Source organism: Carassius gibelio, chromosome A15 (assembly GCF_023724105.1).
Source record: "Carassius gibelio isolate Cgi1373 ecotype wild population from Czech Republic chromosome A15, carGib1.2-hapl.c, whole genome shotgun sequence".
Lineage (NCBI taxonomy): Eukaryota > Metazoa > Chordata > Actinopteri > Cypriniformes > Cyprinidae > Carassius > Carassius gibelio.
In genome coordinates this window covers 18,149,325-18,166,116 of record NC_068385.1, presented here as the reverse complement: position 1 = coordinate 18,166,116, position 16,792 = coordinate 18,149,325, and the positions used below count along the sequence as shown (strand labels likewise).

Below are 16,792 nucleotides of genomic sequence, written 5' to 3'. Positions count from 1 at the left end.
TGAAAGTGACTCAATAGGTCAGCAACCTGAGACCCAGCTGAATTTAAAGCAGGCATCATGCAAAACTCATCTTTGGCACCCAGAATGCATTGCGGCATGAAGCATTTCACCATTGTTGAGATTCTTACACTAATTCTTGAGGTCTGTGTGTGTGTAAGCACTCTGTGTTACAAAGAGGTTCATTTACAATGTAACTTAAAAAGAACAGACTCAAATGATTATGATGTAAATATACAGGATCTTGTGAGTTTCAACACATCTGCTGTAGTCACTAATAAATTAATAACAGGATAGACTCCGGATAAAAGCAGTTGATTAGACCGTTACAAGAGAAAATTTATAATACCAGCAAATAACCAACTTCACCTGATGACATTTTTCTCTCACTGTTTTTGCTGTAGCAAATATAATTATAGCAGCTAAATGACTAGTAACACTGAAAAGAGTCATACTGCCTATGTACTGATCACCATAATGGTGATGTCGAACTAAACCATTGTTTTCAATAAACCATCAACACCTCTGTTAATCTCAATAAGAACTTTTTTACATTTATGACAGAAATAAATTTTGTTTATAATAAGTGAAGAAGGTAATACTGTTTTTGGAGTATTTACGCTAGAGTTTGACACCAAACAGAAGTTGGGTTTTCACTTTCAACCAACATCTGACTTCTGAGCAATGTCAGTCCACATCTAGTGTGATGGGAAGCTTTATAATAATGTTAGAGAATAATGTTGTAACAATGTTATCAATAGACATTTTTAGATTGTTTTTGGAGAATGTTATCCTACCTTTTAAAAGAACATTCTGGGAACTAAAATAAAACTTTCCGCTGAAAACATTCCCAGAACATGAAAACGTTCTAGGTGTGTTGAACACATTGTAAAATCTGTGTTGGGGAATATTTTCCCTCATATAAGTAGATTCCCTGGATTTCACCTGCAAAAATGAATTAAAACAAAAATAGTTTGAAGTTGTTTGGATCAGTCTAGTTTTGTGGACTTGCTCTTGAGGTAGATTTTTATTTTTAACCAGTTTGATGGACCACCCTAAAGGACACCCTCTTTCTAACCAAGTCATTTCTGTCTGCTGGGACACAAAAGGACCCTTCAGACTGATTTACTGAGTTAGCTCAGTAAAGAATCTCTTCATCTCTTCCTGTGCACAGATGTTATTCTATATCCTAACATTAAGGTTTGTTTTAAAGGAATAATCTCATTCATCAGAAGTCCTCCATCCACGACAGACGAGTGCCAATTATCTTCATCATGGTTTAATAACTGAAAAATGACTGCTGTATTGTTATAGCTCCAGTTGTAGTTTCCATAAATCTTTCCCTTGGTGTTTTATTTGGTCATTATTTGTTGTCTACTGCTGAGTTTTGTTTTTATATCAATCCTTTATGCTAATAGAGTTTTGAACATTTTGAGATTTTGTATCGAGTGATGACCTTCACATTAAACTTTATATTTCTGTGAATAAAGTGAATGAAGAACCACAACGAAAGGGTTTCATCATAAATGCAGTCTGGGGGATGAAGAGAGTTTACATGATTACACTGACTGGTTTATATAGTGAATGTGTAAGGAAAAGCTTCTTAAAGGGATAGCACACACAACAACTAACATTAGCACATGATTTAACTCACCCTCGAGCCTTCGATGTCTATGACCGTCTTCTTTCAGATTAATATAATCAGAGTTATATTAAAAACGATCCTGTCTCTTACAAGCTTTATAATGGTATGGGTTTCCAAATGTTGAAGACCAAAAAAGTGCCTCCATCCATCATGAAAAGTGTTCCACACAAATCCAGGGTTTAATAAAGACCCTCCTAAAGCGACTCAATGCACTTGTGTAAGAAAAAGATCCAACTGGTTATATTCATCTGAAAGAAGACAGTCATATACACTTAGGATGGCTCCAGTGTGAGTAAATCATGGGATCATTTTCATTTCTGAGTGAACAGATGTTTTAGAAATATTTTTATACTAATGTAAAACATTCACACCAATGTTTCCTACACAACCCACAGCCCAATGACAAAAATATATTATACACAAATATATAATGTTAATTTATACATAGCCCTTTTGTTTTAATTAATGCCATTTTAAATGACGTCGAATGGGACTCGTGTTGCTCTGTCTCTCTTAGCCAATGAGAAGACGCGTAGATACAAAACATTATGGGCGAGTCTACAAATAACTCTCTTATCTTAACACTTGCATCAGTTCTATTAAGGATTACTATTGTCCTTATTTTGGTGCTAATTATTGTCCAGCACACATCTGAAGCAGTCACGCCTGTTACTTTTCTCAGCGCTTTTTAGAATGGACAAATCATAGTCGTTTTTGATTAATAGATAATTATTTGGATTCATCCACTGATGCATAAAATCTCTGTTCGTATATCGAATACCAATCGTTCATTCGAATACATTTAAAAGAGTATATTCTATAAATCTCTGGAGTGAGGTTGAGGTTTGAGCCTCTGAGCGTCGCATGTGGGTGACGTCATCAGCGCGGGCCACGCTCCTTCCTCCATGTGTTTCTCTTCGTTGTTGTGATCTTCAGTACCCGGTGGCAGGTTAATTTTGGGTGAATATCATCATGTCTTCGAGCTGTCGCAGACCCGAGCACATGGCCCCTCCAGAGGTGGTGAGTGAAGCCTCGGTTTGACTCTTGAACGTGTGCACATCTTACAAAACACACTTTCAGACCAGCGAGCTCGTGTGCGCGCATGACGGAGACCCGAGACAGATCCGTCACATATGATGAGTCTACTAACCCACCTAACATGTTGACCATTTAAAATAATACATTTATAATAATACATTTCCTAGCACAAACAATGGTCGAGAACGAGTTAAACTGGTAGCTTCAAGTAAGGTGATAAGATGTCTGTAATTTATTCTGGGACATTTCCTAGTTCAGTGGTCACTGAAATCTCACTTGTGTTTATCTACGCATTTAAAAGCGGGGACAATATTTGTACAAATACATACAGATGCGTCCTCAGATTTGACAGCGATCTTTTGATGCCAGAAATGTAACGTTTAACTGGAACATATTTAGACAGGAGCCCTTAAACCTCTTCATACTAAGAGTCATGATCTGAAGCCCCACTAGAAGGAGCCTGCGTCTCAGGTTCACTATATACATACATCACTTCATTCTGTGGCACATCAGATAGTGTTGAAGGCGGAAATACTCAATGCCACAGATGTATATACAGGAGGTATATTTCCAGCTCAGATTTGGAGCTAGATTGCAGGAGAGGGAAGATGATTAATATCTATAGTCTATAGCCTAATGAGAGCAGGTTAATGTGAGTTTATGACACTGAGAATCAGAGAGGCATGTTTTGTTTCAGCATCATATGTTCTTGGTTTTAGACCGCTGAAGATGGGTAATATCTTAAAATATAAAACCTGTCACCATTGATATATATAATACAACAAAGATTCTGAAATGTGTTTTTACTAATAGATCTACACATTGCATGTAAGAATAAAACTATCTTGGTGTGCCAGCTTTCTAAAGTGACTCCAAAGTCCAGGTGAAGACCCTATAAAATAGTGAATTGCTCAGTATTTAATATCGTCTTTCTTCATAATCATTTATGCATTTCACCATTAAAAAAGTTGAGCTTTTTTCTCTAACTCTGTGTGAGTTGACAAGGAATGAGCCGATATCTTAATTCCAGCCAATCATAATCTCCTGGTGCATTTCTACATGCTTCTGTCATGTGTGTAAATGCTGTTCTTTATTTACAGTTCTACAATGAACAAGAGGCCAAGAAATACTCCCAAAAGTAAGTACATTGACAGTCCAGTACTGCCGAGATTCTACATGCATCGTTTCACACGATATGTGTCTGTTTTCAACCATTAATGCTTCTTCCACTGTAATGTGTGTGTGCTGCAGCTCTCGGATGATCGAGATCCAGACGCAGATGTCCGAGCGGGCCGTGGAGCTGCTCAGTCTGCCCGAGGATCAGCCCTGTTACCTGCTGGACGTGGGGTGAGCGTGTGCTCTCTGCAGGAACATGTGTTACTCTGTCAGACTCCTAAACCTTTGCTTGAACCCGCAGCTGCGGCTCTGGACTCAGTGGAGACTATCTGTCTGAAGCTGGACACTACTGGGTCGGTGTGGACATCAGCACAGCCATGCTGGGTGACGGACCACACACACACTCACACACACACTCACACACACACACATCGCTGGCCAGAAAGAGCTTTTAAAACAGGAAACACTGTTTGTCATGCACTGGACAAATGTTCGTTTTTGGGGCTTTTTGTGGCATGACATTTCTGGTGAATAAGATCAACAGAATAACTAATAGATGTATGCATACTTTTTCAGTTGATTGATTACTTTAATTGCAGACATGCGATGTTAATTTGCATAAATACGCAAATAAAAACAGTCTAATTAATTATGCATTCAGTTGCATACATGCATAGAACAAGAAATCAGAGTTCAGAGTTCAGTTTGCTGGTATGTTACAGATTTATTCTCTTTTTATCATTCTGTAAAACATACTGCAGACATAGAGAAAAACTAATATTTTTATACATTTGTAGGATTATAATGTTGTAAAATCAGGGAAATGATATATGAACGCACCCCTTTATAAAACCCGTCTGAATATAGACAGGAATGAAAGTGTAAAGTCTGCTGAAGTAGAGAATAAACTCAGCGTCTTTAAAGATACAGACACAAATAGATAAAGAGCACTTGGGTGATATTTTCACTAGTCTTGGGAAAAAAAATTCCCAAATAGCCTGAGATCTCAGACTGGACCAGTGCGTGACAAAAGTAAAGTGTTTGACTGTAATCTTTTCCGTGAGCGTGTGAAACTGACAGTAATCGGTGTGTGCGGTCAGAAGCTAATGCTAGCGGTGTTACCTGTGCTGTTCAGATGTGGCCCTGCAGCGGGACGTGGAGGGAGATCTCCTGCTGGGGGACATGGGCGAGGGTCTGCCCTTCAGGCCGGGGATGTTCGACGGCTGTGTCAGGTACGAGCTCCTGAGACGCTGTCAGTGTGAGACGAGTGTGTGTGTGTCTCATGTGTGCTGTCTCTCTCAGTATTTCAGCGCTGCAGTGGTTGTGTAACGCAGATAAGAAAACACACAGTCCTCCGAAGAGACTGTACCGCTTCTTCAGCACGCTGTACTCCTCACTGGTGAGCTCCTGTCAGATCTGTGTGTCTCACACAGCGATCGTTTCCTTCACACCTGTGTGTGTGTGTGTGTGTGTGTGTGTTGTAGGCCAGAGGAGCACGCGCTGTGTTCCAGATATACCCTGAAAACTCAGAGCAGGTCTGTATGGAACACCTCTCTCTGGTTATTAATAATCCTGATTCTGGGTTAAGAATGTGTGGTCAGGTTATTCTCCGCAGACTGTAGGACGTGTTTAAGTGAGGTGTTGTGGTTTCTCTGTCAGCTGGAGCTGATCACGGCTCAGGCCATGAAAGCTGGCTTCACCGGCGGGATGGTGGTCGACTTTCCCAACAGCAGCAAGGCCAAAAAGTGACTGTTCTGATCCATATTCCCAGAAAACATCTCTTTAATGTTAATGTGCTCGAGGATCATAACCAGTGACTTTTTATTCACTGCAGGTTCTTCCTGTGTTTGTTTGCTGGTGTGTCAGGAGTCTTACCCAAGGTGTGTACAGCCTCAGTATGAACACACACACACACACACACACAGAGAGAGAGAGAGAGAGAGAGAGAGACACACACACACAGAGAGAGAGAGAGAGAGACACACACACACACACACAGAGAGAGAGAGACACACAGACACACACACAGAGAGAGAGAGAGACACACACACACACAGAGAGACACACACACACAGAGAGAGAGAGAGAGAGAGAGCGAGAGACACACACACACACAGAGAGCGAGAGAGACACACACACACAGAGAGAGACACACACACAAACAGAGAGAGAGAGACAAACAGAGACACACACACACAGAGAGAGAGAGAGAATGACACACCACACACACACAGAGAGAGAGAGACACACCACACACACAGAGACACACACACACACACGAGTGAAGTCGGCCTGTTCCTGCTGATGCTGTGTGTGTTTTCAGGGTCTGGGTTCAGAGGCGGCTGACAGAGCTGTATCCGGTCAGGCTCAGTTCACAGCACAGAGGTAACACTCCTCTATCAGTCTGTTATCTCACCCATAACCTCACGTTATATTTCACTAACACTGTTTGTGTTCCATGCTTATGGAAGACTTCAGTGAATGTAATTAGATGTGAACCGCACGTACAGCTCCATCACGATCAGGTTTATATGTCGAGTGTTACAGTGAACCGTGTTTCCTCACCGTCTGCTCTCTCTAAAGGTCCCGCTTCAAACACATGAAAGGAAAGTGTGTGAAGAAGAGTAAGGACTGGATCGTGGAAAAGAAGGAAAGACGCCGGCGCCAGGGGAAGTATGTTCACGCTTCTGTTAGTTTAGATGTGTGTCTGTATCAGCCGTGTGCAGCTCAACTCATTCTCTGATGAACACATGGCTCCTGTCTTCACTTGTGCTGTATCTGAGTCCTCTGTTTGTCTTCTCTCAGGGAAGTAAGAGCTGACACCAAGTACACGGCTCGTCACAGGAAACCTCGCTTCTGAGCGTCCGGTCTTCACTGTCCGGACAGCAGACTGTGAGCGGTTCAATCTACTGGATCCAGTCACCACTCTTATCTCTACTGAACTGTGTGCTCCGAGGAAATATACCACCGAATAATAAACCCTTGTGGAGAGGAGAGAGCCACGTGTGGGTTATGTCTGAATTAACAACAGCCATAATAAACCAGGTTTCATCAGCTTTCAGGTGTGATTCTTACATAAATGTGCACTCATTGTAGTGTAAGTGTACAGTGAACCCGGAGCAATGCATTATCCCAGCAAATGTTTTTCAAAAGACAGTGTGAATGCAAGAGATTTGGGTTGTTTATCAAGATTAAATGTTTTATGCATTCATTGAATTTGATTTTGAGTTTCGTATATTTTTCTGTGGTGCAAAAAAGCACATTTCCCATGATATTAACTATTAAAACAAGTTTTATTTTCATTAAGACAAGTGTAACGTGACAATCCACACACTGTTTGAATGAAGTATTGTGCCAGATAACAATAAATGAGTTTTGAGTTTTAATCTGCGCTGTAAGCCTGAAGTGCTCTTTACTTTAAACGGTATTTTAAAGACAAGTTTTCTTCATTAGTTGTACACAAGTAGTGTATACTAACAGTGTGCAGCCTATGTAGGGCGCCAGCAACCAAGACAACAACACCAGGAAGTACAGTTTCAGAGTTTGTAATGCTTTCCAACAGAATGGGTGTTTTGCAAAAATATGCATTTTAAGTAAATTTATATTTTCATGATATTATACCTGTGTGATTGCATTTACAAATAAAATGCTCATACTGGCTAATATTACACTATGAAAAAGTGGAAGTGTTACAAAAATGAATGTAACATTTTGCACAAAAAAAAAATAGTAATTATAAATGTTAGAGGAGAATGGTGACAAATATACAAATATCTGACAAATACAGAAGTTTGAAGACAAATTATTTTCAGATTTGAAAAGTCAACCAAAAATTCTTTGAAATTAACAGAAACGCTATTCATAAAATTAAGCAAGTTTATACATTACTAGGTAAAACTATTATGAATAATTTTGATAAGAGATTTGTCAAAGAAGCCAGAAATCTTCCCATTCTCTATCATTAAACTTGTTATTCCAGAAACGTCCACAAACAGGTTCAGAAACCTGAGATCTGATCCTATTCTTCATCTGATGTGCTACTGAAGACATTGTTTAACAAACAGACTAGTGTTGTCTACATCAGGAGGATAGCATGAAAGATCTTTAGACTCAGGCTTGACTAAAGTTTGAAATATTCAAGGGGGGGCTAAAATATTTATTGATTTTTTTTTTTTTTTTTTCAGAAAACAGGACACAACAATCATCTGAAAGTGTATTCTCTAAAGGAGTATTCTTATCAAACCAATTATGAAAAAAAAGATAATTATCTTAATATGATATATCTTTGTTATTCCAGATAAAATAACTATATGTGGAGAAAAATTGAAGCATTATATTAATGACTACAGACCTGTGTTTTAGTCTCTGTCATATAGTGTTAAATGTTATATAGTTGAGCCATCCACTATAACATGCAGTATATCTTTTAACATTGATCTATGCCTTTTTAAAAGACGTCTCTCTGTACTAGTGCAAAATGAGAGACACATAAAGCCTTGCACATTTCACAGAGGACATTTGCTTTATATAAACTTATATAGGTTTGATGTGTAAAAATAAATGCTGTTTATAGCGAATGCCACTTTTTGCAATAAGTATTATAAAAAGTTCATCTCCTGTGTAAAAATAACTTTCCTGGATATATATGTATATATATGGTATATATATAAATGGTAAATGGACTGCATTTATATAGCGCTTTCAACAGACCACATGGCCATCCAAAGCACTTTACAATTTGCCTCACATTCACCCATTCACACACACATTCGCACGTCCTGATTTTGCCAAGTCCGATGTGTTCCTAGGTCAACATATTTTGTTGACCCTGGAACAACATTTTACTCCAAAAATATATTATTAACCATATCCCTACACCTAAACCTAACCTTAACCATGAGTAATCCCTAAAATCAGAGGAAATGATAGATGAATGACACTGATGTACAAGCACCAAACACTGATTTTAGATTAGATTAGATTAGATTAGATTCAACTTTATTGTCACTGCACATGTAGGTACAAGGCAACGAAATGCAGTTAGCATCTAACCAGAAGTGCAATAAGCAGTAAGTACAGAATAAAGGTCTATAATATGTACAATAACTATACAGGTAAGTATTATGGACATAATTTACAGATATTAAATACTATTAGCATGATATACAGATAGGTGTACTATGAACATACTATACAGATGGGCTATGTAAAAGTGTATGTACACTATAGGCAGAACTATGAACAATTTACAGTATTGCAATGGACAGTAAAGTGCATAGAAAAAAAATTACAATGTGCAAATGGATTATACAGTGTTCCTGGATAAACAGACAGTAGTGCAAGTAATAACAAGTTACAGTTTTTTGCTTGTTGTGAATAAATAAATAAATCAGTCACAGTGTTGAAGAGGGGGAGGAGTCTATGTGTGGTGTGGGGGGTGTTGAGGGGTGTCAGAGGGCAGAGTTCAGCAAGGAGACAGCTTTAGGGAAATTCCTGAATCTTGTGGTCCTTGTTCGGAGGCTCCTGAAACGCCTCCCGGAGGGGAGGAGGTTAAACAGTCTGTGGTCAGGGTGAGAGGAGTCCTTCAGAATGCTGCGAGCTCGACGTAGACAGCGTTTCCTCTGGATGTCCTCAAGAGCAGGAAGTGGTGTCCCTGTGATGCGCTGGGCAGTTTTCACCACCCTCTGCAGTGCCTTGCGGTCAGCTACTGAGCAGTTCCCATACCAGACTGTGATGCAACTGGTCAGGATGCTCTCGATCGCACACCGGTAAAAGTTCACCAGGATGGATGAAGACAGCTGGTTCTTCTTCAGTGTCCTGAGGAAGAAAAGGCGCTGGTGAGCCTTCTTGACCAGGTTGGAGGTGTTTGTGGCCCAGGACAGTTCCTCCGAGATGGTGGTTCCCAGGAACTTGAAGCTGGAGACACGTTCAACAGCCAGCCCGTTAATGTGGATGGGGTCATGCGTGCTTCCATTCTTCTTCCTGAAGTCCACAATGAGCTCCTTTGTCTTATTGGTGTTAAGGAGCAGGTTATTGTCAGCGCACCATGTGGCCAGGTGCTGTATCTCTTCCCTGTAGGCAGTCTCATCGTTGTCACTGATGAGGCCAATCACCGTGGTGTCATCTGCAAACTTAATGATGGAGTTGGATCCATGCACAGGCTTGCAGTCGTGGGTGTAAAGGGAGTAGAGGAATGGGCTCAGCACACAGCCCTGTGGTACGCCAGTGTTAAGTGTGATGGTGGTGGAGTGGGTGTGACCTGACCGAACATGCTGAGGCCTGTTGGTCAGAAAGTCCATAATCCAGTTGCAGAGGGAGGTGTTGATGTCCAGGTCTCCAAGTTTTGTGGTCAGCTTGGAGGGAATGACGGTGTTAAATGCTGAACTGAAGTCAACAAACAACATCCTAACATACGTGTTGTTATTGTCCAGGTGTGTGAGTGCAGAGTGCAGCACTGTACATACTGCATCCTCTGTGCTCCTATTTCTGCGGTAGGCAAATTGGTGTGGGTCCAGTGTGGGTGGGAGGCAGTCTTTGAGATGTGCTAGGACCAGTCGCTCGAAGCACTTCATAATGATGGGTGTGAGTGCTACGGGGCGATAGTCATTGAGGCACGTTGGGGAGGAGTGTTTTGGTACTGGCACAATGGATGTGGACTTAAAACATGTAGGCACAGTTGCTTGGGTGAGGGACAGGTTGAAAATGTCTGTGAAGACCCCTGCAAGCTGCTCTGCACATGCCCTAAGCACACGTCCAGGAATGCCATCCGGGCCAGCAGCCTTGCGTGCGTTGATCCGGCTCAGTGCAGTGTGGACATCTGTGGAGGTGAGTTTAAGGGGTTGGTGGTCTGCTGAGGGTGAGATTTTGGTGGCCATCTCCTTGCTGTCGCTGTTGAAGCGAGCATAAAAGTCATTTAGCTCGTTAAGGAAGTAGACGTCCGTGACTGTTGGTGTGGAGTTGCTTGACTTGTAGTCACTGATGATCTGGATGCCCTGCCACATGCGTCGGGGGTCAGAGTTGGAAAAGTGTTCCTCTACCTTCAGCTTGTAGCAGTACTTGGCCTTTTTGATGCCCCTTTTCAGGTTAGCCCTGGATTTACTGTAGGCCTGAGTGTCATCTGACCTGAAGGCAGCGTTGCGGTCTTTCAGCAGAAGTCGAACCTCCTTGTTCATCCATGGCTTCTGATTAGGGTATGTTGTTATCTGTTTTTCTGTTGTTACACTGTCAATGGTGGAGTTGATGTGATCCAGTACAGAGGAGGTGTAGATATCAATGTCTGTGTGAGAGCCACAGGCAGCCTGTAAAGCAAACATACTCCAGTCAGTGTGTTTAAACCTGTCTTGAAGTAAAGAGTCTGCTCCAGTTGGCCACACTTTGATGGTCCTCACTGATGGCTTCACACGGTTGATGAGGGGTGAATACTTAGGGGTGAGAAACAAAGAAAGGTGATCAGACTGTCCGAGGTGGGGGAGGGGGCTCGCGATGTAAGCTCCATTGATGTTTGTATAAACATGATCCAAAGTTTTGTCTCCTCTGGTGTGGCAGGAAACATGCTGGTGAAATTTGGGGAGTACTGTTTTTAATTTGCAGTGATTAAAATCACCCGCGACAATAAAAGCAGCCTCTGGGTGAGCAGTCTGTTGTTTACTAATGGCTGCATGAAGTTCGTGCAAAGCAAGCTTGGCATTAGCATCCGGTGGAATATAGACTGCGGTTATTATGGTGGAAGTGAACTCCCGTGGCAGATAAAAAGGTTTACATTTAACCATGAGAAACTCTAGGTTAGCTGAGCAGTGTCTCCCAACAATGACAGTGTTCGTACACCAAGCTTTGTTGACATAAATGCACAATCCACCACCTCTTGTCTTGCCGGAGTCATCTGCCGTTCTATCTGCCCGGAGCGTGTAGCGTCCTGCTAGCTCAATAGCATTGTTGGGTACGTCGCTGTGTAGCCATGTTTCCGTGAAAACCATGACATTGCAGTCCATAAGTCTCTTACTGTGGGTGATGCGGAGTCGTAACTCATCCATTTTGTTCACCAGTGACCGCACATTAGCGAGGAAAATGCTGGGTAAAGAGAGCCGGAGCGGTGTTAGCTTTAGCTTGGCTCTTAGACCTCCGCGCTTCCCCCGCCTTTGTTTACGATCTCGACGCCGCCTGCGAGCACTTCCGCCCGGCCGGGTAGAGTGCGAAGCCTCGGTTGTTCTAGCGATCTCAGGGATGAGTCGAAGATTGGTGATAAAACTGTTGGTAAAGTCCTCACCGATATCCAAAAGCTCCTGTCGGGTGTATGATGTTAAAGCAAAGCTGTTCAGTACGAACAGACCCGAGATGAGAAGGAATAATACTGCAAAATTGCAAAAACTGGAGAGACGCTGAGCCTCGCGATGTGTTCGCGCCGCCATCTTGGCCGCCCAAGTTTAAGCGTAAACTTCACAAAATCTATAAACTGGTTCTTCAAATCTGATTGGTTAATCACAATGTCGTTCCAGGGTCAACAACTATGTTGTCCCAGGAACATGTCTCACTTGGTAAAATCAGGTTAGGCCACACATTCACACACCGACTGCGGTGTCTGCCATACAAGGCGCCATCCAGCTCTTCGGGAGCAGCTGGGGTTAGGTTTCTTGCTCAAGGACACCTCGACACTCGGTCAGGTGGAGCCGGGGATTGAACCACCAACCTTCCGGTTTGTAGACAACCTACATGGCGGCAGTGGCTCAGTATATATATATATATATATATATATATATATATATATATATATATATAAATTATACAGTGGGGATCGAAAGTTTGGGCACCCCTTGCAGAATCTGTGAAAATATGAGTAATTTTAAAAAAATAAGAGAGATCATACTAAATGCAGGTTATTTTTTATTTAGTAGTGTCCTGAGTAAGATATTGTACATAAAGGATATTAACATTTAGTCCACAAGACAAAAGAATTGCTGAAATTATTAAAATAACCCCACTCAAAAGTTTGAGAACCCTTGGTTCTTAGTACTGTGTTCTGTTACCTGATGATCCTCGACTGTCTTTCTGTTTTGTGATGGTTGTGCATGAGTCCCTTGTTTGTTCTGAACAGTTAAACTGAGCAGAGTCCTTCAGAAAAATCTTTAAGGTCCTGCAGATTCTTCAGTTTTCCAGCATCTTTGCATATTTTAACCTTTTCCAGCAGTGACTTTATGATTTTGAGATACATCTTATCACACTGAGGACATTTGAGGGACTCAAACACAACCATTTAAAAAGATTCAAACATTCACTGATGCTCCAGAAGGAAACAAGATGCATTAAGAGCTGGGGGGTGAAAACTGAAAACCAAGGGTTCCCAAACTTTTGAATGGGGTTATTTTAATAATTTTAGCATTTTTTTTTTTTTTGTCTTGTGGACTAAATGTTAATATCTTTTATGTACAATATCTTACTCAGGACAGTACTAAATAAAATATAACATGCATTTAGTATGATCTCTCTTATTTTTTGAAAATGACTCATATTTTCACAGATTCTGCAAGGGGTGCCCAAACTTTCGATCCCCACTGTATACTGTGCAATTACATATACTGATGCTACTGGACACAACTTCAGTGATGTTCCTGGACTTATTGAGTGTTTCGGGTCTTTCAACATCATACACCCTCATCCAGGCGACCCAGCTGTGTGTCCAGTTGGCAAATCTAGCTACCCTTCCTCCATGGATCTCCTCTCTTTAGCCATAGCCATCTTGAGGCTTTTTCTGCTGCTTCACTGGTGTTGCGGATGGCTCTTTTCCTCCTCACCTCATTTACACCTAACAAGCTGAAGGCTCTGGCCAGGGATCGGGCTATAAAGCCCCTGCATCCTATACCTCTATTGGGAGACACCTAGCACTCCATCCGGCTTGTTTGCACTCACTGACCAGTCCCTCGTACTTGACGAGCTTCCTCTCAAAGGCCTCTTCCAAAGTGGTCTTCCCAGGGGACTGTAAGCTCCAACAGAACTACTTGTTTAGTGGACTCCGACAAGAGTACGATGTCGGGTCTTAAGGTGGTGATCACAACATGGTTGGGGAACTCGAGTTGCTGCTCCAAGTCCACCAACAGTTGCCAGTCCCTCACAGTGGCCAAGATACCTGCAGATGTTTTTGCGGCTGGTTTTGGCAGCTCTCAAGCTCTGACAAAGGCAATGGCTTGCTTGAAGGGTCGGGAGCGCTTGGCCCACTTGACTCCTGTAGCAATGGCTTCCGCAATGGCCTTCAGTACCTGGTCATGCCTCCACCTGTATCGTCCCTCTCCCAGTGCCTTTGAGCAGCAACTCAAAATGTGCTCTAGGGTTCCACGCTTAGAGCACAGTGAACATGCTGGAGACTCCACTTTGCCCCATATGTAAAGGTTTGATGGACTCGGAAGCACATCATATACCGCTTGAATGAGAAAACTGATCCGCTGTGGCTCTGCCTTCACCAGCTCCGCCCATGTCACTTTCCTTTTGATTGCATTCTCCCATCATGTCCAGGCACCCTGTTGCCTCATTCCTACTGTCCTGCAGGTTCTCTCTTCCTTAGCCACTGCTCTCACCTCCTCCTAGACTAGGCAGCTCTTATTCTTCCCTTTGATGGTGTCAATGTGGGGAGTTGAAAAGGAACCCAGTCCAGCCCTCCCTCTTGTTACCACCCCCACCAGCCTCTTCAATCCCAGCCGTTGCTACTTTTGGGTCACTAGAGTCTCTATATAGCAACACTTCCCTAGCTTTTGTAACCTTGAACACCTCTTACAAGGACTTAAGCGGCAGTTGCAGTTTGTTGCGGTGCCCATAGAGTGCGATGCAATTTAGACTTTTTGGAAGCCCCAGCCATCTTCTGAGGTGGCTACTGACCTTCCTCTCTTAGGTTTCCACGATCGAGATTGGCACTTCATAGACAAGTAATGGCAACAGGATTCTGGGAAGAATGCCATGTTGGTACAGCCAAGCTTTGAACTTCCCTGGCAATCCAGACCTATCCACTGTCTTTAGCTATCTGTCCAGGTCAGTGCAGGTTGACTGGATGGATGAGGAGTCCCTCAAGGTGCTGTCAAACACCTTGCTTAAGCTCTTGACAGACTTCTCTGTGATTGTCGGAATTTTTTCACCAGCTACGCTGAACCGGAAATTATCATCCACCTTTCCTCTTCATGGCCAGGGAGAACAGAACTACAGAGATGTTGCATCCCGTGACGATTCCAATCTCGACTTTGTGCCAGCCTGATGTCACTGCTCCTGAAGAAGTTATCATCCTGAAATTGTTGTAGTAATCAACGATGAGGTCTCTGACTCTGCACAGGACATGATGTTTTGTGAGGGTGAGCTGAACTAGCTTGTGTGGTATTGAGCCATATGCGTTAGCCAGATCAAGCCACAGCACTGTCAGATTGCCCTTGTTCTCTCTAGCCTCTCTGATTAGCTGTGTTACCACTCCTGTGTGTTCCAAACACCCAGACATTCCTGCAATTCCACCCTTCTGGACTGATGTGTCGATAAACTTATTCTTTGATAGGAAGGTGCTCAGTCTGTTGGAGACTGCACTGAAGAAGATCTTAGCTTCAATACACAACAGGGAGATAATGCGGAACTGGTCTATCTTCTTGGAGTTCTCCTCCTTTGAAATCCAGACCCCTTCCGCAACTCTCCACTGTTCAGGGATCCTGCCCCTCCTCCAGATAACATGCAGGATTTTCCACAGGAACAGCAGGAGTTTTGGACAGTTCTTGTACACTTTGTAAGAAGTGCCGCTTGGTCCTGGAGCGGAATAACTTCTCGAACCTCCTTCAGCTGCAGCTCTGACATGTTGAATTGCACACTTGGCCAAGGAGGGTCTATCAGAGTGCTGCACTCCCCCAAATCTTGTTCTCTTACTGGGTTGCTGTATGTTTCCTTCAGGTGGTGATCAATCTCCTCCTGAGAGCAGACCAGCTTGCCGCTACACTTCTGTCCTAGCAGCTCCTTAGTGAACATAAAGGGGTTGGCAATAAATGCGGCTCTCTTTCGGGCTCTTTCACGACGGCGCCTCCGATGCCACTTTGCCCGATGGTGGATCCTGATCTTCTTTCACAGGATGCTCATCAAATGTGCCAGGCCAATGCGATCCTCCTTTCCTGCCTGCCTGTATTGTCGCTTCAGGGTTTTCATCTCCTGTCTGATGTTATGGATTCTCACCTCGCGTTGGTTATTTGAGTGAGATCCTCTGGAGCCTCCTTCTTTCACTTCTTCACCGAACCATGTCATGGCTTGCAGTTTCCTGTCAAATTCTCCCCTTATGGTGGTCTCCAGGATTTGATCGACATCATTATCAAACTGGTTCCACAATGAGTTCATGTTAGATGCAGGCCACTTGATCCGCCTCCTCTCAGACTTAATGCTAGAGGGAGTCATTTGCAACACTTGGAGGTTCTGGGCACTGTGGGGTGACTCCGGGTCTGGCTCCTCCTGCATCTCACCAGGTTGGACACCTTTGCGCTGTGTTGGTCTTGTCCCCACCAGACACTTCATCCTCCATTGGTGGATCTTTAGGCCTTGCTTATTTCCTGCAGATTTTGCCACATATACACTGCTTTTTCGTAGCCGTTTGTCCATTGCCTTGTTCTGATACCGTTATATCAGTCCAGTTGGGGTGCTCATCCTCCCCCCCCCTCAGGCACCCCTGGGGGTATTTTTCCATTAGGTTCATCGTAGCTTGTTGTGGGAGTCCCCCTCACAGAAGACACAAAATTAGGTTGCCAGCATATTCTGCCCCAATTGCCGTCTTTCCGAGCTGTCACCGACTCTCCGGTTGTCACCATGCTTTTCATGGTTGTCAACCAGCCTTTCCTGGTTGTCACTGATTGAATCAGATTAAAGCTGTGCAAATACATCTACTGATGCTACTGGACACATCTTCAGTGATGTTCCTGGACTCGGGTCTTTCAACATCATACACCCTCATCCAGGCAACCCAGCTGTGGTTGATCAGACCACAGCTTGTGTCCAGTTGGCAAA

General features: G+C 43.0%; 1 protein-coding gene and 1 pseudogene across 1 annotated transcript; one reads left to right on the top strand and one right to left on the bottom strand.

The window, feature by feature from the left end:
* Positions 1 to 2,493: 2,493 nt before the first annotated feature.
* bud23 (BUD23 rRNA methyltransferase and ribosome maturation factor) lies at positions 2,494 to 7,182 on the top strand. The gene is made up of 12 exons (XM_052615958.1): positions 2,494 to 2,662; positions 3,781 to 3,818; positions 3,932 to 4,027; positions 4,098 to 4,180; positions 4,932 to 5,028; positions 5,099 to 5,195; positions 5,281 to 5,331; positions 5,456 to 5,541; positions 5,631 to 5,676; positions 6,120 to 6,181; positions 6,380 to 6,469; positions 6,602 to 7,182. The coding sequence occupies exons 1-12, from the start codon at positions 2,615 to 2,617 to the stop codon at positions 6,654 to 6,656; spliced, it is 849 nt and encodes a 282-aa protein (XP_052471918.1). The 5' UTR covers positions 2,494 to 2,614; the 3' UTR covers positions 6,657 to 7,182.
* Positions 7,183 to 13,479: 6,297 nt separating this feature from the next.
* On the bottom strand, positions 13,480 to 16,390 carry LOC128028864 (uncharacterized; annotated as a pseudogene).
* Between the last annotated feature and the right edge of the window lie 402 nt (positions 16,391 to 16,792).

Excerpts from the sequence above, each read along its gene's own strand:
- bud23 (XM_052615958.1), top strand. The coding sequence starts at position 2,615 with ATGTCTTCGAGCTGTCGCAGACCCGAGCACATGGCCCCTCCAGAGGTG. Across the intron at positions 4,028-4,097 it reads TGTTACCTGCTGGACGTGGG|CTGCGGCTCTGGACTCAGTG; the intron begins GTGAGCGTGTGC and ends TTGAACCCGCAG. Across the intron at positions 4,181-4,931 it reads CATCAGCACAGCCATGCTGG|ATGTGGCCCTGCAGCGGGAC; the intron begins GTGACGGACCAC and ends TGTGCTGTTCAG.